Source organism: Microtus oregoni, unplaced genomic scaffold, assembly GCF_018167655.1.
Source record: "Microtus oregoni isolate MIOR12 unplaced genomic scaffold, Mior012 000063F_ref0000156, whole genome shotgun sequence".
Taxonomy (NCBI): Eukaryota; Metazoa; Chordata; class Mammalia; order Rodentia; family Cricetidae; genus Microtus; species Microtus oregoni.
In genome coordinates, this window is record NW_024543873.1 from 2,050,018 (window position 1) to 2,070,371 (window position 20,354).

General features: G+C 39.3%; 1 protein-coding gene across 1 annotated transcript in view; it reads left to right on the forward strand.

Moving 5' to 3' along the window:
- Positions 1 to 465: 465 nt before the first annotated feature.
- Positions 466 to 20,354, forward strand: part of LOC121439817 (putative MAGE domain-containing protein MAGEA13P) — a 28,314-nt gene continuing 8,425 nt past the window's right edge. The window contains exon 1 of the mRNA XM_041640439.1: positions 466 to 816. Coding sequence (XP_041496373.1) covers positions 466 to 816 — 351 coding nt within the window. The remainder of the gene's footprint in view (positions 817 to 20,354) is intronic.

The window sequence follows — 20,354 nt, forward strand, 5'->3', positions numbered from 1 at the left end:
AATCCAGGGAAACTCGGGCAGGGTGATCTGCTGCCCAGGAAGCCCATGCCAAAGGGCAGAAGGAAAAATAGCTGGATGACAGTGAACAATAACTGAAGCTGTTGGGAAAAGGACCTCTATATCACTACTGGCAGTCACCCTACCATCTCTAAGCTCTTCTCCTTATAAAACAGGGTTCACTGCACTGGGATACACCACTAGTGCACAGAGCTCCCGTCCCACCTACGATGACACTGGAGACACAGCATATTTGCTGCCTCAGCTGTATCATTCTCTCTGCTTTGGCTTCTATTTCCTTCTGAACCCCTGGAACATGGGGGAGCGGGATTTTCTAAAAGTGAGATGAGGAAGGATGTAAACACTTAAGATCCTCTCCACCTTCTTCCTGACCCCTCAGCGCTGTTTTCTCCTCTCTCCAAGGAGATGGGGTAAGGACACTGAGAGAAGAGGTACCCATGGGAAAGTATGGGGCACACCCTCCCATGGATGATCACACCCCTGAACTGCAGCAGGACAAAGACAGGAAAACTAGGCTTTGGAGTTCAGCAACACTGGCAGCTTCTCTTCCTGTTCAGGCTTCCCATCCATGGAGTCAGAGGGGACGCCAAGGGCTCAGAATCACTAGAAGTGGGAAAAGGCGCTGGACATTCAGAACCCGGCCCAGCCCAGGTACAGGATCTTCATTTAGTTCCACTCACCTGTAAGTACAGTCTTTCGCTGGCAGGCTCTAATGGGGGCTGCAAAAGGAATAATGCAGAGAGGCATTTGTTCTCTGATGCTGTACCTGAGGATGTCACTGTTTGCTGTGTGGCTCAGGTAATGTGCCACATGACTGGGGAGGAAGGGCATGACTAAAACAGGAAACCTCCTGAGGCTGTCTGGTCTCCAAGCAGGAGATTTGTCTTTGCCCCTCTTGGACTTGTTGTAGCACATCTAGCCCTTCAGGGAGAGACAAATACCTCTGGCTTAGCTCTTAGGCCTGCTTCTGTGGGTGCCATGCAGTCAGCTGTCTTGCTCCAGGCCCACTGCAGGTTTCTCCATGGTTTGGCACTTCATGGGGCTGGCTTCTCTTGGAACTTCTGTATAGTCAAATTCATGCAGGCTTCTAGATTTCCAAGATCAAACCATTTCTGTGTTTCTATATACTAGGGTGTCACTGGGGTGTTCTTTGGGCAAACTGGTACAGGATAATGGTCCAGACGGGTCAGCTCTGTGTGGTTCTGAAGCCCAGATATCTCTATATACCCTCTCTAGTCTTCCCTACCCTGGAATGCACACACCTCAGGAGAATTCCATGTGTAACCTCGAGCTACAGAAGGAGCGGTTTTCCTATGGGTTCAGTTTGATGTTACAGAATGTTCTGGTCTCTGTGACAAGAGCAGGACATCTTTTCCAGGATGCTAAGCCCAATACAAGAGCAAGTCCTGAGGTAAAAAAAAATGGACATTTTTGTCCCGTCTGAGAATGTAAGTTTTCTCTTCACTCCAGAACTTACTGTGTTCCCAAAGCAGAAAACCTCTGTAAACAGAAACATGATTATCCAGCAGGTTTTCCACCAGGTCTTGGGGCCTGGGAGCAGATTCTAGGTATGGGTGTAATTTAGCTGTGGGAAACCTTTGTCCTAGATCTGTCCATTCCCCATGCATCTCCTGAGGTCCTTGCTGAGGAATAGATCCCATCACCCTCAGCACAGCAACTGATGTCCCTGAAGGTGAAAAGGACGCAGGGCACAAAAGGCTGTGGACAGCACAAGTGTTTCTACCTGTCTTGTGTGTGCTACCTGTGTGCATGCATATATGTATCAGTAGGGCTCGATGTGTTGTTTTTTTCTTTTGAAGCCCTCTTAAATCACAGATAAGTATCCACAGACTAATTCCAAGCGGGACAATTGTTTAAGCTCATTGTAAATCAAATAATTACATCATTTTTACAATTGTAGCTCCACTAGAGAACCATTAAGGTATATGTAAATTAGAGGTAAACACGAAATGCATGGTGTTGAGTCTGAGCCTTGGGATTTAGCCCAGGGTGACCTTGTACTCTAGGCCAACTGCCTCGGGTTCTCCAATGTGGTGCCGCTGGCACGTGCCAGTGTATACACAAGATCCTGTCTGATATGTATTCTCCATACAGTATTGGAGACATATTTACACTAAAAGAATTATGTAGGAGAATGGAATGGTGACTTAGTTTAAAAGAGTATTGGCAGTTCTTCAAGAAGAGCTGGGGTCAGCACTCACGTGGTGGCTAGCATCAATCTGTAACTTCACTTCCTGAGGGACACACCACCCTTTCTGACTTTCATAGGTACTACACACACAGATGGCATACATACATGTGCGCAGGCAAGGCGTTCATACACATAAAATAAACATGAAAGCAATATTTAAAAGAATTTCTTTTAGCAGCAAAAATTTGCCTCACTATCTAGCATGTCCTTTCAATGGCTTATTGTTTTTCACACTTCAACATTTCAGGAACAGAAAAATGCATTTTTTTTCTATCAACTAGATTCTTCTCAATCTCTCTGCAGTTTTAGGCACACAAAGTAACAACTGTCAATGTTTAAGTAAAATAAAGGTGCTCACTAAAATCAAAAGCAGACAGAACAAATGCAACGCAATCATTTGGGAAGAAATGGGCAGGGAAGAAGTCATATACATTCCCACCACCATCTTCTTCGTGAATTCTGCAGCCTGGAGGTAAAGGGGAATACACGCATACAGAGAGGGCACAGAATCATACAGAAAGGCCCCATGTCATTGAAACTCAAGGTTGAATTTTAACTGAAGAAAATCCAAAAATGGGAATACAAGAGGTGATGGAGGATGGTCATCTTTCTATCTGTTGTTTTCATTGGTTAACTAATAAAGAAAACTGCTTGGCCTGATATGACAGAAAATTAGGTAGGCAGATTACACAGAACAGAATGCTGGGAGAAAGAAGCTGAGTCAGGCAGTCACCATGATTCTCCCACTCCAGACAGATGCAGGTTAAGATCTTCCCTGGTAAGCCACCTCGTGAGCTACACAGATTATTAGAAATGGGTTAGATCAACATGTAAGAGCTAGCCAATAAGAGGCCGGAACTAATGGGGCAGGCATTGTTTAAAAGAATACAGTTTCCGTGTAATTATTTCGGGACAAAAGCTAGCCATGCTGGCGGCCGGGTGCCGGGTATGCAGCCCGCTGCTCCTCTTTACAACAAAGAGGGAGTACAGAATTTGTATAAACAAGTACTTAATCACAGGAAGCATCTCTACTCTGGGCAGCCCTGACCTCACCAGTCAGTTATCTGAGGAGATGTTTTCTTGAGGTGCCCTCAAGGTACCTGCATGTGCTGTGTGACAAGTCTTTTCCTGGGGTGGTGAAACACACTCATCTCATTACAGATAGAGAGCCCATGATAGAACAAAGTACGAATGCCACCAAAAACCAACTTGGTGGGCCAGTGGGTTTTACTGGGGTGCAGGGATATGAGAGAGGGTTTACTTACGGGAGCAGAAATGACTCAAAAATAATTGTATCACCAAAGCCCATACCAGCAGAGATGACAGACAGCTCACAGGAGCCTGGAAACCTGGAGCAATCTGCACAGCCCACGGGCAGTTCAACAGGTTGGACCTGTCCTCTCCAGGTGGCTCAGTTGATCAGACTGTCTAAACCCCTTCCAGGTAGCTAGCCTGGCCTTTGCTTCTTCTAGACACTTGGTCTGGTCTTAGTGTTGTTTGTCCCTTGTGTTCTCTGAGAGTTTTTTGTTGTTGTTGTCTTTCAAGATAGGGTTATTCTGTATCTTTGAAACCAGTCCTGGAGCTTGCTCTTGAACCAGGCTGGTCTCGAACTCTCAGAGATTCACCTGCCTCTCCCTGCCGAGTGCTGGAATTACAGAAAGGCATGTGCCATCGTGCCCAGCTCTCTGAGAGTCTTCTTAGCAATTGGGCTTTTGTTTCTCTGAGAGGGACTTTCTGCGTTCATTATTTGCTCTAGAAGGGATGGTGCTAGTGAATCTGGTCAGTTTGGGGGAGTTCTTGAAGTTATTTTGAGTTATCACCCTGCTTAAGGAGCTTCCAAACCTGTATGGTGGACTGTTTCAATCTCAGGAGTAACTGCTGCAAATTTAGGTTAGGTTGGGCCAGAAAGAAGGTTCAGGCCCGCATTGCCCTGAAACCACTGTGACTCTCACTGGACGGTCTCCTGTCTTGGACCCCTGTGTTAGCAGTGCTCAGTGCTCAGGAGATCACATTGAGCTGGGAGAACAGAGGAAAGATTTCATCTCAGTAAATCTGTGAGAGTCAAACTCTGAGCCCAACATCTAGGGAAAGAAGGATAGTGAGACACTGTCTGAAGCGGATTTGAGCTGGCCTAGATCAAATTGGAAGGAAGGTAACTTGCTGGAATTGTGATCTCTTGAATCCAGGCAAGCCCTATGCTTTGCTGCTGTGGGGTCTTGACAAAGCTTGGGGCTAGAGGCAGGTACTGCCCCTGTGGACATCAGAAACATCGAAACTTCCCAGTGTGGAGAGAAGCGGACAATATTCATTGGCTGATTTCTCCTCCACCGTGTAAATCCTGGGGATGAATTTCAGGTCTTCTGTCTTGGTGACAGGCACTTTGACCTTCTGGGATAGTTTGCTTTAATTATCATCTTTAGACAAAGTACCTGGGAAGGGAGTCTCAGTGAGAGATTATCTACACTGGATGATCTGAGGAGGGTTGTCTTGAGTTAGTTGTTATAGGAGGATCTGGCCCACATTGGAGACACCATCCCTTAGCTAGGGCATCTTGAACTGTATGCAACTGAATAAATTTCCGTCAGCGAAGCCAAGTAGTAAGCACAAATGAACTCCCCTCTCCACACCTGAATATGAAAGTAATGTGTCCAGCTATTTTACAATCCTGTTGCCTCAATTTCCTTGCTAGAATGGTCTGTGATGTGGAATTTTGAGCTGAAATTAAACAAAAGAATTGAATTACTTTCTGAACTTCCACAGCAGCCGTGACCCTGTCCAGATACATACATCAAAACCATGGTGCACTGGGCAACTGCTGATGGTGGCAGGAGCTGGAGGGATCCTGGTACACAAAGACCCATGGATGAAAATCTGTTGCCTAGAACTGTCAGTCTGGACCTTCTTTTTGAAAACTTATGTTATTTTTCATAATGTGTATGAGTCTGCACATGTATGCATGCAGGGGCCTGTATAGGCCAGAGGAGGGTGTCCTCTTCCCTGGAGCTGGAGTTACAGGAAGATGTGAGACAACGTAGGTTCTGAAAAAGATACCATGAAAGAGCATGATTGGTCCATATGTGTTGAAATAAGGCTGCTTGTATGTCTTCTGACTGCTCAGCCCAGAAATAATCATACAGAAACCATATTATTTGCAATGCTGTGTGGCCAATAGCCAGAGCATATTTGTGGCTAACTCATATCCTCATCTAACCCATCTCTATTAATCTGTGTATCACTCATGGCTTTGGATTAACAGCTAAAGTTCTGGAATCGCTCTCTGGAGGAGCTACAAAGCTTCTCTCTGGCTTTGCTCTTCTTTCTCCCAGCATTCAGTTTAGTTTTCCCCACCTAGCTCTGTTCCCAATAACTTGCTATAGGCCCATACAGTTCCTTTTTAACGACATAGAGAGCAGATTCCCACATCATCACATATTCGCTGTGCCATCTTTCTATGCCCTTATTCTGGGATTTGTTTGGCCCCAAGAGATGTGTGTTGGTTTGGAATGTTTTGTTGTGGGAATGTCAGTCATGGGATAAGAACACAGATCCCAATGGGGTCATCTCTTCATGTGTATATTAGACACATCTGTGCCCTCCTCTCCTGGAATGGGAAGCTGCAGGTGCTCTCTCTGGCCCCACACCCGGACCTGGTTAGGAGCAATGGGCCCCTCCCTCACTGTTCTTAGGTCTCTACAGAGGAAACTTCCTCTGCATTTGTAGGGCTCTGATCCACAGGCCTACTTTGTGTGGCCAGGTACTGTCAGTTTCTCAGGACTATACTAAGAGTCTGAATGCATTCTGTAGTTGTACCACAAGGAGTCTTTCTCACCAGCTCCACCTCACACACTCCACCTATGGAATGAATCTACCTTCCTTCTAGGTCCTGTATATGTCCCTAATCCAGCATCCACCTTGTTGCTTATAATCCCAGGACCAGAGTTCCCAGTTCCTCTTTGATTAGAAGGATGTTGTCTCAAGGTTTCTGTCACTTTGACAAAATACCATGAAAAATGGAAGTTGGGGAAGAAGGGTTTTATTTTATGTACACTTCAACATTGCTGTTCATCACTCAAGGAAGTCAGAACAGTAACTCAAACAGGGAAAGTTCACAGACACAGGATCTTATGAGGAGTCTATGGAGAAGAGCTGCTTACTGGCTTGCTTCCCATGGCTTACTCAGCCTGCTTTCTTATAGAACCCAGGACCACCAGCCCAGGAAGGGCACCTTATACTATAAGCTGGGCTCTTGCCTGCTGATGAATAATTGAGAAAATGACTTTGAGTTGAACCTCATGAAGGCATTTCCTCAACTGTGGCTTCTTCCTCTCTGATGACTCTAGCCTGTGTCAAGATGACACACAAAACCACCCAGTACACACGTTATCTGTCCTCTGGACACTCTTGCTATGGGAATTCACATACTCCATCTCTCTGCAGTGCCTCTACAATCCACAAACTTTCCTAATACAAGTCTGTACTACAACCAGTCTACCTGTGCCTCCTCAGTAACACCAAACTTCTGTATGTGTTTCCTCGATACACAGCCCTGTTTACCCATCTTCTCTATTTCTTTTTATATATTTTTATTGAGAAAAGGAGAAAAAAAGAAAAAAACAAGTTTCCACCTCCTCCCAGCCTCCCATTTCCCTCCCCCTCCTCCCACCCTTCTCCCCCTCCTCCCACCCTTCTCCCCCTCCTCCCACCCTTCTCCCCCTCCCCCCACTCGTCTCCCCCTCCCTCTCCAGTCCAAAGAGCAGTCAGGGTTCCCTGCCCTGTGGAAAGTCCTAGGTCCTCCCCCCTCCGTCCATATCTAGGAAGGTGAACATCCAAACTGGCTAGGATCCCACAAAGCCAGCACATTAAGTAGGATCAAAACCCCGTGCCATTGTCCTTGGCTTCTCATCAGCCCTCATTGTTCGCCATGTTCAGAGAGTCAAGTTTTATCCCATGCTTTTTCAGTCACAGTCCAGCTGGCCTTGGTGAGCTCCCAGTAGATCAGCTCCACTGTCTCAGTGGGTGGGTGCACCCCTCGTGGTCCCTACTTCTTTGCTTATGTTCTCCCTCCCTCTGCTCCTCATTGGGACCTTGGGAGCTCAGTCCAGTGCTCCAGTGTGGGTCTCTGTCTCTATCTCTATCCATCACCAGATGAAGGTTCTATGATGATATGCAAGATATTCATCAGTATTGCTCTAGGATAGGGTCATTTCAGGTTCCCTATCCTCAGCTGCCCAAGGAACTAACTGGGGACCTCAGCTTGGGCACCTGGGAGCCCCTCTAGGGTCAAGTCTCTTGCCCACCCTAAAGTGGCTCCCTTAACTAAGAATTGTGCTTTTGTGCTCCCCTATCCAACCTTCCTTTATCCCAATCCTCCTGTTTCCCCAAGTCCCCCCTCCTTCCCTTCTACCTTTTCTCTCCCCATCTCTCCTTACCCCCATCCCACCCCACCCCAAGATCCCAATTTTCTCCCCGGCAATTTTGTCTACTTCCCTTAGCCAAGAGGATAACTATATGTTTTTCCTTGTGTTCACCTTCTTACTTAGCTTCTTTAGGTTCACCTATTGTAGACTCCGCGACCCTTCTTTATGGCTAGAAACCAATTATGTGTGAGTACATCCCCTGTTCATCTTTTTGGGTCTGGGATACCTCACTCAGGATAGTGTTTTCTATTTCCATCCATTTGCATGCAAAATTCGAGAAGTCATTGTTTTTTACCGCAGCGTAGTACTCTAGTGTGTATATATTCCATACTTTCTTCATCCATTCTTCCATTGAAGGGCATCTAGGTTGTTTCCAGGTTCTGGCTATTACAAATAATACTGCTATGAACATAGATGCACAAATGCTTTTGTCATATGATAGAGCATCTCTTGGGTATATTCCCAAGAGTGGTATTGCTGGGTCCAGGGGTAGGTTGATCCCGAATTTCCTGAGAAACCGAAACACTGACTTCCACAGTGGTTGCACAAGATTGCATTTCCACCAGCAATGGATGAGGGTACCCCTTCCTCCACAGCCTCTCCAGCAAAGGCTATCATTGGAGTTTTTGATTTTAGCCATTCTGACAGGTGTAAGATGGTATCTCAAAGTTGTTTTGATTTGCATTTCCCTGATTGCTAAGGAGGTTGAGCACAACCTTAAGTGTCTTTTGGCCATTTGAACTTCTTCTGTTGAGAATTCTCTGTTCAGTTCAGTGCCCCATTTTTTAATTGGGTTAATTAGCATTTTAAAGTCTAGTTTCTTGAGTTCTCTATATATTTTGGAGATCAGACCTTTGTCTGTTGCGGGGTTTGTGACGATCTTCTCCCAGTCAGTAGGTTGCCTTTTTGTCTTAGTGACAGTGTCCTTTGCTTTACAGAAGCTTCTCAGTTTTAGTAGGTCCCATTTATTCAATGTTGCCCTTAATGTCTGTGCTGCTGGGGTTATACCTAGAAAGCGATCGCCTGTGCCCATATGTTGTAGGGTACTTCCCACTTTCTCTTCTGTCAGATTCAGTGTGTTCTGGCTGATATTGAGGTCTTTAATCCATTTGGACTTGAGTTTTGTGCATGGTGATAGATATGGGTCTATTTTCATTCTTCTATAGGTTGACATCCAGTTATGCCAGCACCATTTGTTGAAGATGCTTTCTTTCTTCCATTGTATACTTTTAGCTCCTTTATCGAAAATGAGTTGTTCATTGGTTTGTGGGTTAAAATCCGGGTTTTCTATACAATTCCATTGGTCAACTTCTCTGTTTTTATGCCAGTACCACACTGTTTTCATTACTGTAGCTCTGTAATAGAGTTTGAAGTCAGGGATGGTAATGCCTCCAGAAGATCCTTTATTGTATAGGATTGTTTTCGCTATCCTGGGTTTTTTGTTTTTCCATATAAAGTTGATTATTGTCCTCTCAAGATCTGTGAAGGATTTTGATGGGATCTTGATGGGGATTGCATTGAATCTATAAATTGCCTTTGGTAGAATTGCCATTTTTTACTATGTTGATCCTCCCAATCCAAGAGCAAGGGAGGTCCATCCATTTTTTGGTATCCTCTTCAATTTCTTTCTTCAATGCCTTAAAGTTCTTGTCAAATAGATCTTTCACTTCCTTGATTAGATTTACCCAAAGATATTGTATGCTGTTTGTGGCTATCGTGAAAGGTGAAGCTTCTCTGATTTCCCTCTCTGCTTCCATATCCTTTGTGTATAAGAGGGCGACTGATTTTTTGGAGTTGATCTTGTATCATGTGATATTTTTCCTTCATAGTCTGACTTATTTCACTTATTGTGATGATTTCTATTTCTACCCACTTTCCTTAAAATGCCATGGTTTAATTTTATGACACCTGAATGAAATTCCCTTGTATATATATATATATATATATATATATATATATATATATATAGATAGATAGCTACCTAGCCTGGGTGCATCTCCTAATGATGGTAAATACGGAACAATAAATATAGCGTGCAGCTGTCTTTGCAGTAGAACTTAGAGTCTTTTGGGTGTATATTCAAAAGTGTTATGGCTGGTCCATATGATAGATCTAATTTTAGCTTTTTTCACACTTAATCTAAGGGGTTTCAATAAAGAATTTTCATACATATCGTGCCATCATATTTTATTCTGATTAGTTCCCCTCTTTGTCTTCCCTAAGCTCCACTGCCTACCCCATTGATTGGTTCACTCTTTCTCCAATAGGTCTCACTCCAGCTTTCATACCCTATAGTTTTTATTACTCTCTCAATTCCCCCTCCATTAGGATCTCTTCCTTTCTACTCATGATCCTCTTTCCAGTTTCATGACCTGCATACACACACATATTAAATCTGGATTTCATATATGAGAGAAAACATGCAATTGTCTTTGTGCATTCATTTATCTTTGTGCTTCTCACTTATTTTACTTAACATCAAGATTTATCTTCTACAACTCAAGAACTTTATATTTACTTGAAATTTTATTTGTCAATATCTTCTTTTATCAACCATACCTTTGATATTGCACTTAATAATTTACCTAATCCCAAAGTCAAAGCTTTTTATTTTTAAAGTTTTAAATTTTACCTCTGACATGTGGAGAGGATAAATTCTAATTTTAGAATTAATTTTGATGTTGCTGAGTATGTTCTCAGTAGTGTAAATTCATTATTTGCATATGCTATTAAAATACCACAGAACCGAAGTACAAAAGCTAGTTCTAGGAGACACTCAGAAACTACAGAGAAACCCTGTCTTGAAAAACCAAAAGTAAAAAATTAAAATTAAAACCACAAAACCATTTGTTAAAAGGAATTATCACTCTACTATACTCATTGTACAACTGTGATAAATACCAGTTAGTTGATCATAAATATAAGGATGTATTTTGAGGATTTTAGCTTATTTCTACTAAGACATATGCCAATCTGCTTCCTAATATTATACTATCTTTATTTTTTTAATTTTTAGTGTATGTTGAAATTAGAAAATAATTTTTTGTGACTTCGTTCTCTTTCATTATTGTTTTTTACTATTTTGGATCCTTTTTCTTCCACATAGATATTGGGAAGAACATGTCAATTTGTGCAAAAGTAAATCCACTTTTCAATACAATATCTACTCATATTGCCATGTTTTATCCACAACTATAAAATCTCTCTGTTTATTTAGATTTTTGTCTTCTCAGCTATAATGTGTAATCTTCAAAATAACCCTATAATGGTGACTGTAACTTTTTCATTTAAAATATTAATTATATGATTATATATGAAAACTTTCATAAATGTGATTTCTAAGATGATTTGAAAAAAAATCACCCTTTCTAAGAATGCCAAAATTGTCAAAGTTTAAGAATTATTTGTATGCTGTTAAAAATAGCTAGGTACCCATAAATTTGATTTAAAGTGTGAACAGATACTGCTTTGTCAATTTAGAGGAAAATACTTAAGATAAAACTGCAAACAAACAGCTTATAAAAGCAAATAATATATTAATTAATTAATAATATACTTAATTATGTTATTAATTATATTAATTGTATATGGTATATTATATAATATATAAAGATATATAATATATAAATATATAATACATATAAATATACAATATTTGAATTAAACCATCACTAATTATAATAATTATATATTTTATATTTATATAATTATATATTATACAACATTTAATTATATGATTGTTAATTATGATAATATATTAATTATTAATATATAACTATTTATATATATTTATTTATTTATCATCTAAGTTGTATTATTTCTCTGGAAATTGTAAAGGTCCATGAGCACATAGAAACAGAAAAGCCCCTTTGAGATCTAAAGCCAAAACTAGTTCACTTTTACTTCTGTATTTCTCTTTGATGTATGGCAAACCACCCAGTCCTATTCAAATGTGAACCTGGGACAACATGGAGGCAGCAATATGACTCAGAGAGAGAATGAGCAATCTGAAACAAAAGTATGTATCTAAGCCTCAGAATAGCTAAATTTTAAAATTCTGAAGACAGAGTGCATTCAGTTATGATTATTCAACCCCACATTTGAGAGTCTCTTCCTTTTTTTAAGGACTTTCAATAATGGCTATTTATCTTGGTATGGGAGCACTTTGTAAATAGGAAGATCATAACTGCAAGGCTACATAGTGAGACATTGTCTGGAAAACGAAGTCAATCCATTGTCAGAGTGAGGCAATAATGAAACTGTTTTATATGAGTCTTTCTTCCACACTCTGGGACTTAAGTACATGAATGCACATCTAAAAAAAGCTTATATTGGGTGTGTGAGCCTACACACTATACCAAAGCTAAAGACAGCTCAACCCTGCTCTGAAATATCACAGCTAATGTATTTAATTTGATAAAAAAAACAGACTTTGTACTAAACACATTAAAAAGCCTCATACCATCCAGATGGTACTGTATCCTCAGAATTCCCTGAAACTTAAATGAATCATACATTTTGGTTATAGGTAAATATATGTCTGAAACAATTCATTGGTTCAGTACAAGCCCTCAGTTACTTGCTATTCCATTGTTCCATTAGGAAACTTGTAATAACTCCTTTGGAATCTATTCATTTTAACAGCTGATTCCTGCATCCTCATTATTTATAAACCCTGAGGCAAATGCTGTATATTTCTAGACATTGTTCAAGAAGATTTCAGTCTAAGAAAGGAGACTGATACTAATGGCCACAAGAAATGTTTCTGAGTGATTTTTCCATGCTAGTCATCATGTTAAGAGTTGGATGGTCAGCCGGGCGGTGGTGGCGCACGCCTTTAATCCCAGCACTTGGGAGGCAGAGGCAGGTGGATCACTGTGAGTTCGAGACCAGCCTGGTCTACAAGAGCTAGTTCCAGGACAGGCTCCAAAACCACAGAGAAACCCTGTCTCGAAAAACCAAAAAAAAAAAAAAAAAGAAAAAAAAAGAGTTGGATGGTCATTATGCTATATAATCTCAGAATTCTAGTCTTAAGTATCATCAGTATGCTCATTTGACAAATGAGATAATGAAGTCCTAGAATGGCCAGATAATAGGTGCATGGCTCCATAGCTAGTGAAACTCACAGCCTGATGTAAAGACAGTTCTTTTGGACTTGGCATTTCATTGTTCAATTAGAGGTAAGTGATCTTAGTAGAAAAGGAGTGCAATAATCTCCATGAGAAGAGATTTATTAGCTCTTAAGGATGTGAATCTGAAATATGTATCTACAGTGAGAAACAGAGTTTTAGTAAATGGGATTGACAAGCAAAGTGCAAACCCGACAGAATATGTTCAGGTAAGGACAAAGAAGTTGGTGATAGCTGATGCATCTGGCTCACCTCCTGTCTGTCCTGAATTCGCTCCTAATAATCACATGACACTTCACTTGGGCCTCATCACCTTCTCCAAAGCTATCTTAGCATACATTCCTGTGTACATCTTAAGTCATTGTGTACTCGGTGTCCTATATCTGCTTCTTGCTTCTCATACTGTTGGTTGTTCTTATACTGTATTGCAGTATGCAGTTTGTTTAAATAATTTTATTGAAAGCCAATTCTTTTCCTACAATATATTCTAATCAGTCTCTTTTTTCCCAACTCTTCCTAGATCTTCCCCACCCACCAACTCTACCCCTTCTTTCAATCTATAGAAGCAAACAGGCAAAATATCTAAGAGGTCTATGAGTTCAAGGACAGGCTTATTCATATGTGAGCCCTCAGATTTTGTACCATTTATGTGCAAAGGCACATTTGCTGACTCAATGAACCCACATGTAATCGGGTAGCTCATATATTTGCAAAGTGATTTAATTTCTTAAGATTCATGATGTTAATCCTAAATGTTGTAAAATGAGATGAGATATATTATCCTTACAATCAATGCTTACTTTTAACTTAATGGGTTATTTACTTTCAAAGAGTAACAAATGTTTGAACTAAATAGCTACACAAGACTGAACTAGTTCAACTATCCTTGCTCAAGAATAAATACCACGACCCACAAAAGTACACATGAAATAATTGACTTTAAGACCAATATGAAGTACTGTGTCCTCATCACATCATATTTCAGACACAGGTGACTCTGCTTGTCTTTTCCCTTTTTCTCTTCAGATGGTTCCAATTTTCTTTATTATTAAACTTTGTATATCCTCCGTGTTTATAGTAAGATATAGGATCCATTTCCTAATTTCAAATGATTGACAGAAGTCCTCGGTAAATGTTTGAATTGCTCTTTTCATATTAATATCAAAATGATGTCATGAAATCAGAAGAGATATCATAAAAGTGCAAATGGGTACTTGGCTCCTTTTCTAATTTGAACACTTAGGTCTACTGAATTTCAATACTAATAATCCAAATAAATCCCAGTTCTTTCTTTTTCACAATATGAAGGAAGATCCAATAACTTTTCCTGAATTCATATACAGATGTCTACTGATAAACTTATTTTTCTAGTACCCTTTGGACCTACCTAGTATGCAAAGAAAATATCCAATACAGAGTTCTTTTTGTGGCACGTTATTTCTTACCTGCAGCATAAATTACTTATTATAAGTGTAATTTTCTCTCATGGAGGAATCTGAGACTCAAGATTCCCATCCAGCAAATGGTAATGCCTTCATTTACAGTGCTGAATTGTAGGACATTCTTGGAAGGTATAGACTTTAAGAGGTCTCCTTGCATACACAAAACTATGTATATATGTATGTGTATATATGTAGAGTGTGTGTGTGTGTGTGTGTGTGTGTATGTTGTATGTGTACACTGGCTGCAGGGGTAGATAACCTGGTAGTTATATATTCCAAGAAGCCCAGCACCATCATCATTATTGAATTGACAGTCTGGCTTAATATGTTTTATTTTCCAAATGTGTCTATCACACATTTGTACGATTACTTCTCAGGGAAATCAGAATTTAGATAGCCATTCAAACTTTATTACAATCATTATCACCGATTGAGTCAGCCATCACTTAAAACAGTTCAGAATTTTATCCATGTGTATGATTTGGGAGCCCCATTTAATATATTTTCTACTATGAACCTCTCTGCACATTTGACTGCATTCTGCAAGGGTTGAAATTCTCAATAGAACAGCTACAGGCATAGTTATTATTGTTAGACTTATGCCTCTATGTATGTGGGGAAAATTGCAAAAGGAGCTTCCTAATTTTTCAACATTTTGAACCCCTTTCTCATCTCAATTCAGTAGATTTGAACGGGCTATGAAGGTTTTTTATTTCTAGCTCAAGAACTTACACATTAGTAACAGATGAGCATGGCAAAAAAGTGAAAACAAGATCAAAGGCTCTTTTTACACATATTAAAACTTTAATGATGAGAAACTGAATTTTCATATATATATATATATATATATATATATACATATATATACAGATTTGAGTTACTTCAAGTCACATTGTAAAAATGTCTTGAATTTGAAATCTCTCCAGGAATACATTATCAACACAGCTTCTTTTCACATTTTATTAGTGTTATCTTAAAATTTAAGCATTTCTTTTAAAAATATCAGCAAGAAAGTACATGATTTAATTACACGGAAAAAACCAAAAGAAATAGTTTTGGCACAGAAGTTTGCACGCTGTTAGAGTATAGTTTATTTTTGTGCACTTAAGAATATACAGAGAAGAAAGAATATATTTTCATCTCAGAGCTTATTGTTTACTATATTCTCTTTGAGATGACTGGGATAAAATTAAATTGCACAAAAAGCCCTTGATTTTCACCCTTTTCAGCCAAAATCGGATGAGCATTCATCTAACTAAACTTTGTTTATTCCAAATCTCCTAATTGTTAGTTATATTACCCAGGAAGTCCTTCTATTGGTTATATTACCAAGAAATTCCTTCTGAGATGGATTCACGGTGGCATATATTTTCTAATAAGTACCCTTGAGATAGAAAGCAATGGAGAGGAAAAGGAAATAAGCATAAATATCCTGTGAGACAAGTTAATTTGTGAAGCAGTCCAATCGCAGGCACAGGGATCTCTAACTATTGTTGCAATTCAGAGGTGGCCCACTCCACAGAGTGTGGATATGGCCAGTCTTACGTATGCCTCAATCAATTATTTATTGTGTCTAGGCCATTTTGTCGTGAGTTATGATATTTAGTAAGGCATCTCTCTGCAGAGATCTCTGTTCTAATTACTGCAGATGGTCCGCTGTCATTATTCCCCATAGCTAGGGCAATGACTGAAGAACATCTGAATACCATATCACGGTGTTCATGCATTGTGCTAAGCCCTAGAAGCACAGAGGTAGAAACAATTTCTGTTCTTGATAACAGTGGTAAAGGCCTGGAAGAACTCCAGGGAAATGCTGATATGTCTATATTGAAAGGCTGAAGGATCAGGAGTTTAATATCCACAGAAGACAGTAGCAATAAACACACTTGGTCAGGAAGAACACAGCCTGTGCATACTGACTAGCTTTGTTTTCTTTCATTTTCATTCTACAGATGCTCTCGGCTTACAGGAAGGTGATGTGGCCATTGTCAGAGTAGGTCTTTTTCTTTCAGCTCCTCTCCCATATGTCACTCTTCTCTGGAAATTCTCTCACAGACACATCCAAAACCATGTTCTATGAATCCCCAGCTATCTCTCAGTGTAAAAAAAGCCAACAACCATTTAAGCATCACCATGCATCTTAATGCAAACGTGTAAGTAAACCATGCGGGCCTTTTAACTTTGTGTCATCCTTCACAACAAGAGTGGACGTGTGGCATAACTCCGGGAAGGGAGTCTGTCTCTTCGAGGTTCTTTATCCTTGCAGCCGAAACTAGATTAATGTCTCATCATTTCATAGCTACATTGTGTCAACAGCCTTCTGGGTGATTTCCTTCCTACTTTTAATCATTCTCTCTCCTCTTCCTGTATTGAGAATCTTCTATATATGGCAAGCAGAATGATGTGTCAGAAATTGAAATGGGATTATGCCAATATCATTGCTAACTCCTTACCGTAGTGCCCAAAGACACACAAGAGAAACTTTATATTTTGCATTGCATATGTAACCTGATAGTTATTTGTCCCTTGGTGATATCCTTTGCCTTGTATCTCATTACTTCTCCACATGCAGAGTCAAAATTTACAAAAGTGATGTTCTCAGGATGCCGAGTAATTTGATACCTCTCAAGTCAATGTTCTTTAAATACTTCTTCAGCCAATTTTAATTGTGTGTATAAGAAATGGATTGCCTGATGATACAATATTGTTCCTCTTTATGTCCCAGGTGAAGGATTTCTGACATTAATTTATCCTATACAGTTTCTAATTTCTGACAATTTCTTAGGAAACACAGTAAAACATTTAAAATTTAGGGACTAGATTAAATTTCTAGTATCAAACAGATAGCTGTTGACTTCACTGCTGAATTTACATGACTGCTCTTTGACTAGCTTTAGATTTGGTTGAGACAACTGTAGCTGGAACATGCAACAAGCCTGTATGTTACAAGAACCATTCACGAATGAGACTATGACACCATTAGGAACATATTTTTAAAATCTCTTTATGATATTGAGTACTTCAGAGAAACAACATATACTTTCTATATTGCCTATTATGTGATGAGTCATAACTAGAAATATGGAAATTAGGATCATTTAATATAAAACAAAAGAATGTACATAAAATTATAGATTGACAAACTATGTAGTTATTGGTAATAGAATTTCCTGAACTGGGTTCTGGCCCAAACTATTTGATCTGGTTAGTATTATATTTGTAAGCTTTCAATATGCTATAGATTATTTTTCTTTTTTGAACAAAGACTTTTATTAGGGATGGGTGGAGAAACACACACATAGAGCAAGCACACAGATAAAAAGCAAAGAAGAGTGGGAAAGACTCAGGAAGCTGAAGCCCCATGCCATAGATTCTTTTTCTCCATTAATTGAAAATAGATTATTTTCTCATACAATATATCCTTGTTATAGTTTTATCTCCATCTATGCTTCCTAGTTCCTGGCCACCTCCCCTTGCCTCCAGATCTGCTCCCTTTCTGTCATTTGAAAAGAGCAGGCTTCTAAGAAATGGCAAAATATAATAAAATAAAATATAAGATAAAACAAACAAAACACCACATTCAAGTTAAACAAGGCAAACAAATTGAAGAAAAACAGCTCCAAGAGAAGACATAAGAATCAGAGACCACTGCTTCACACACTCAGGAATTCTATAAAAACACTAAACTGAAATCCAAAATACATACATACACACAGACACACACAGACAGACACACACACACACAGACACACACACACAGACACACACACACACACACACAAACACACACATATATATGCAGAAAACCTGGTATAGACCCATTTAGGCCTTGTGCTTGCTATTTCAGTCTCTGTGAGTTCGTATGAGCTTAGCTAGGCTGATGTAGGCAGCCTTGTTCTCCTGGTTTCCTCTATCCCTTCTGACCCTTACACTCTTTCCGTCTCCCCTTCAGTGAGGTTCCCTGAGCTCTCAAGGGAGGGAGTTGATGGAGACACAACATTTAGAGTTTTATATTCCACAGTCTTTCTAATTCTATGTAATGTCTGGCTGTGGATCTCTGTATTGGTTCCCATCTGCTGCAGGAGAAAATACCTCTGATGAGGGCTGAATATGAATAAGGCACTTACATGTGTGTAGCAGAATGTCATTAAGAATAATTTCATCACTGCCTTTTAAAATACCAATAGTACTTGATTTTACTCAAGGTATCTGGGTTATTGAATCTCTTGTTCTTCATCACCCAAGTCCTATCATATTTTGCACACAAGGCAGTATTACAGATCAAAGGTTTTGTGGCTGGGTTTGTATAAATATTCCCTTTTGGTACCCTGCAGATACTTTCTCTTATGAAAGACAGCATGGGGGTTAAAGTTCTACGTAGGCACCATCTAGTCCTCTCTATGTTCAGTGAGCTGTATGGGTGTTATTGTTAGCACGGGGGCTTTGCAGTCAGTTTGTGAAGAGCAAGCTATTATTTTGCCAACATCCTGAGTTCTTTGGGTATTTCCATGAGATCCTCTTAGACAACAACTCATTTGGATATAATATAGTCCTAAAGTTCATTTGGTGACAAGAGATGGGTACTTAGAACTCCTCTGTCTTCCCCATCATTTAGAGGCTTTCTTAGGATTGCCTTTATATTTTGGGGGAGTTCCCACTACACTAGGTCTCCAAGCCACCACTCAAATGCCCCCCCCAGTTTTAGCTCTTTCTCCCTATGTTCCCTCCCCTCGCCACATGATCTTCCCATCCCCCTCTCCCCTCAGTTCACCAATAAAATATATTCTATTTCTTTCTCACAGGGAGAACCCTGTGTCTCCCTCATGGAACCCTCCTAGTTACCCGATTTTTCTGGGTTTGTGGATTCTAGCTTGGTTATCATTTACATAACAGCTATTACTGACTTACTAGTAAGTACATACCATATTTATCTTTGTGGGTCTGAATCACCTCACTCAGGGTAATTTTTTCTAGTTCTATCTATTTGCTTACACATTTCATGAGGTCATTTTTAACAGTCAAGTATAATAATCCACCCTGCAAGTGTACCCCATTCTCTTTATTTGTTCTTCTGTTAAGGGGCATTTAAGTTGTTTCCAATTCCTGTGAATAGAGCAGCAATGTCCTACATTCTTAAACACATAATGTTTGCCTACCTTTTTTTATCTACCTTATGGATTCTTCCTTTTTGACAAATTACAATTATATGTAATTTGAGGTACTTAGCAATGATTTAAATAGTGTTAATGACTATATATCAAGAAAATTAATGGATTTATCACCTTAAATACTTACCATTTATTACTTCAGTACAACTGAAAGCATTCTACCTTTTGATTTAGCATCATCTCATATTGCCATTCCTAGTCGCTAATAACAACTGTTTTCACTTTCAACTGCTAGGACTTTGACTATTTGAGATTTCACAAACAAATAAGAGTATGTGGTATGTGCTTTTCTGTGCTGACTGATTTCACTTAGCACAATGTCTTTGAGGTCCATCCATATTGTTGGGAATGAAAAAAATTTAAGGTTTAAAGCATTCCACAATAGATAAAGACTACATTTCTATATCCACTCATCCATTGATGAGCACTTAGCTTGAATATATATATATATATATATATATATATATATATATATATATATATCTTATCTATTATATATAGAAGGAGCATGTGTCTTAATAGCATGCTGGTCATAGAAGGTTTTTTTTTAGTATTACTTATTCTGTGGAATTTTTTTGTAAAGATTTCCTCATCACGCTTAAGCCACCGGAAGCAGAGTTAGCAAATTCATCATTTCTATTCGGCTATCTGTGTGACCCCTAGGTCTGACTTCAATAATTGGGCTAGATTTTGGAAACCTTTGTGGTGAAAAGATAGTTCAATTTTAAATATGTCTAGTTTGGAATTTTTTAGGACATCCAAGTACTGAGACCCAATATTTTGTTAAATATATATATATATCTTTAAATTTTACATAATAAAATTTGGAAATAGTTTCACATCCTTTCTAGTATCTCTGTGTCTTGGTAGAAGAATATTCTGTGTAAAAGTTCTAGATTTAGGAGAATTTTAACCAGGAAATAAGGCTTCCCAAAATTAAAGAAAACAGGCCAGAAAAGAAGTCAGTA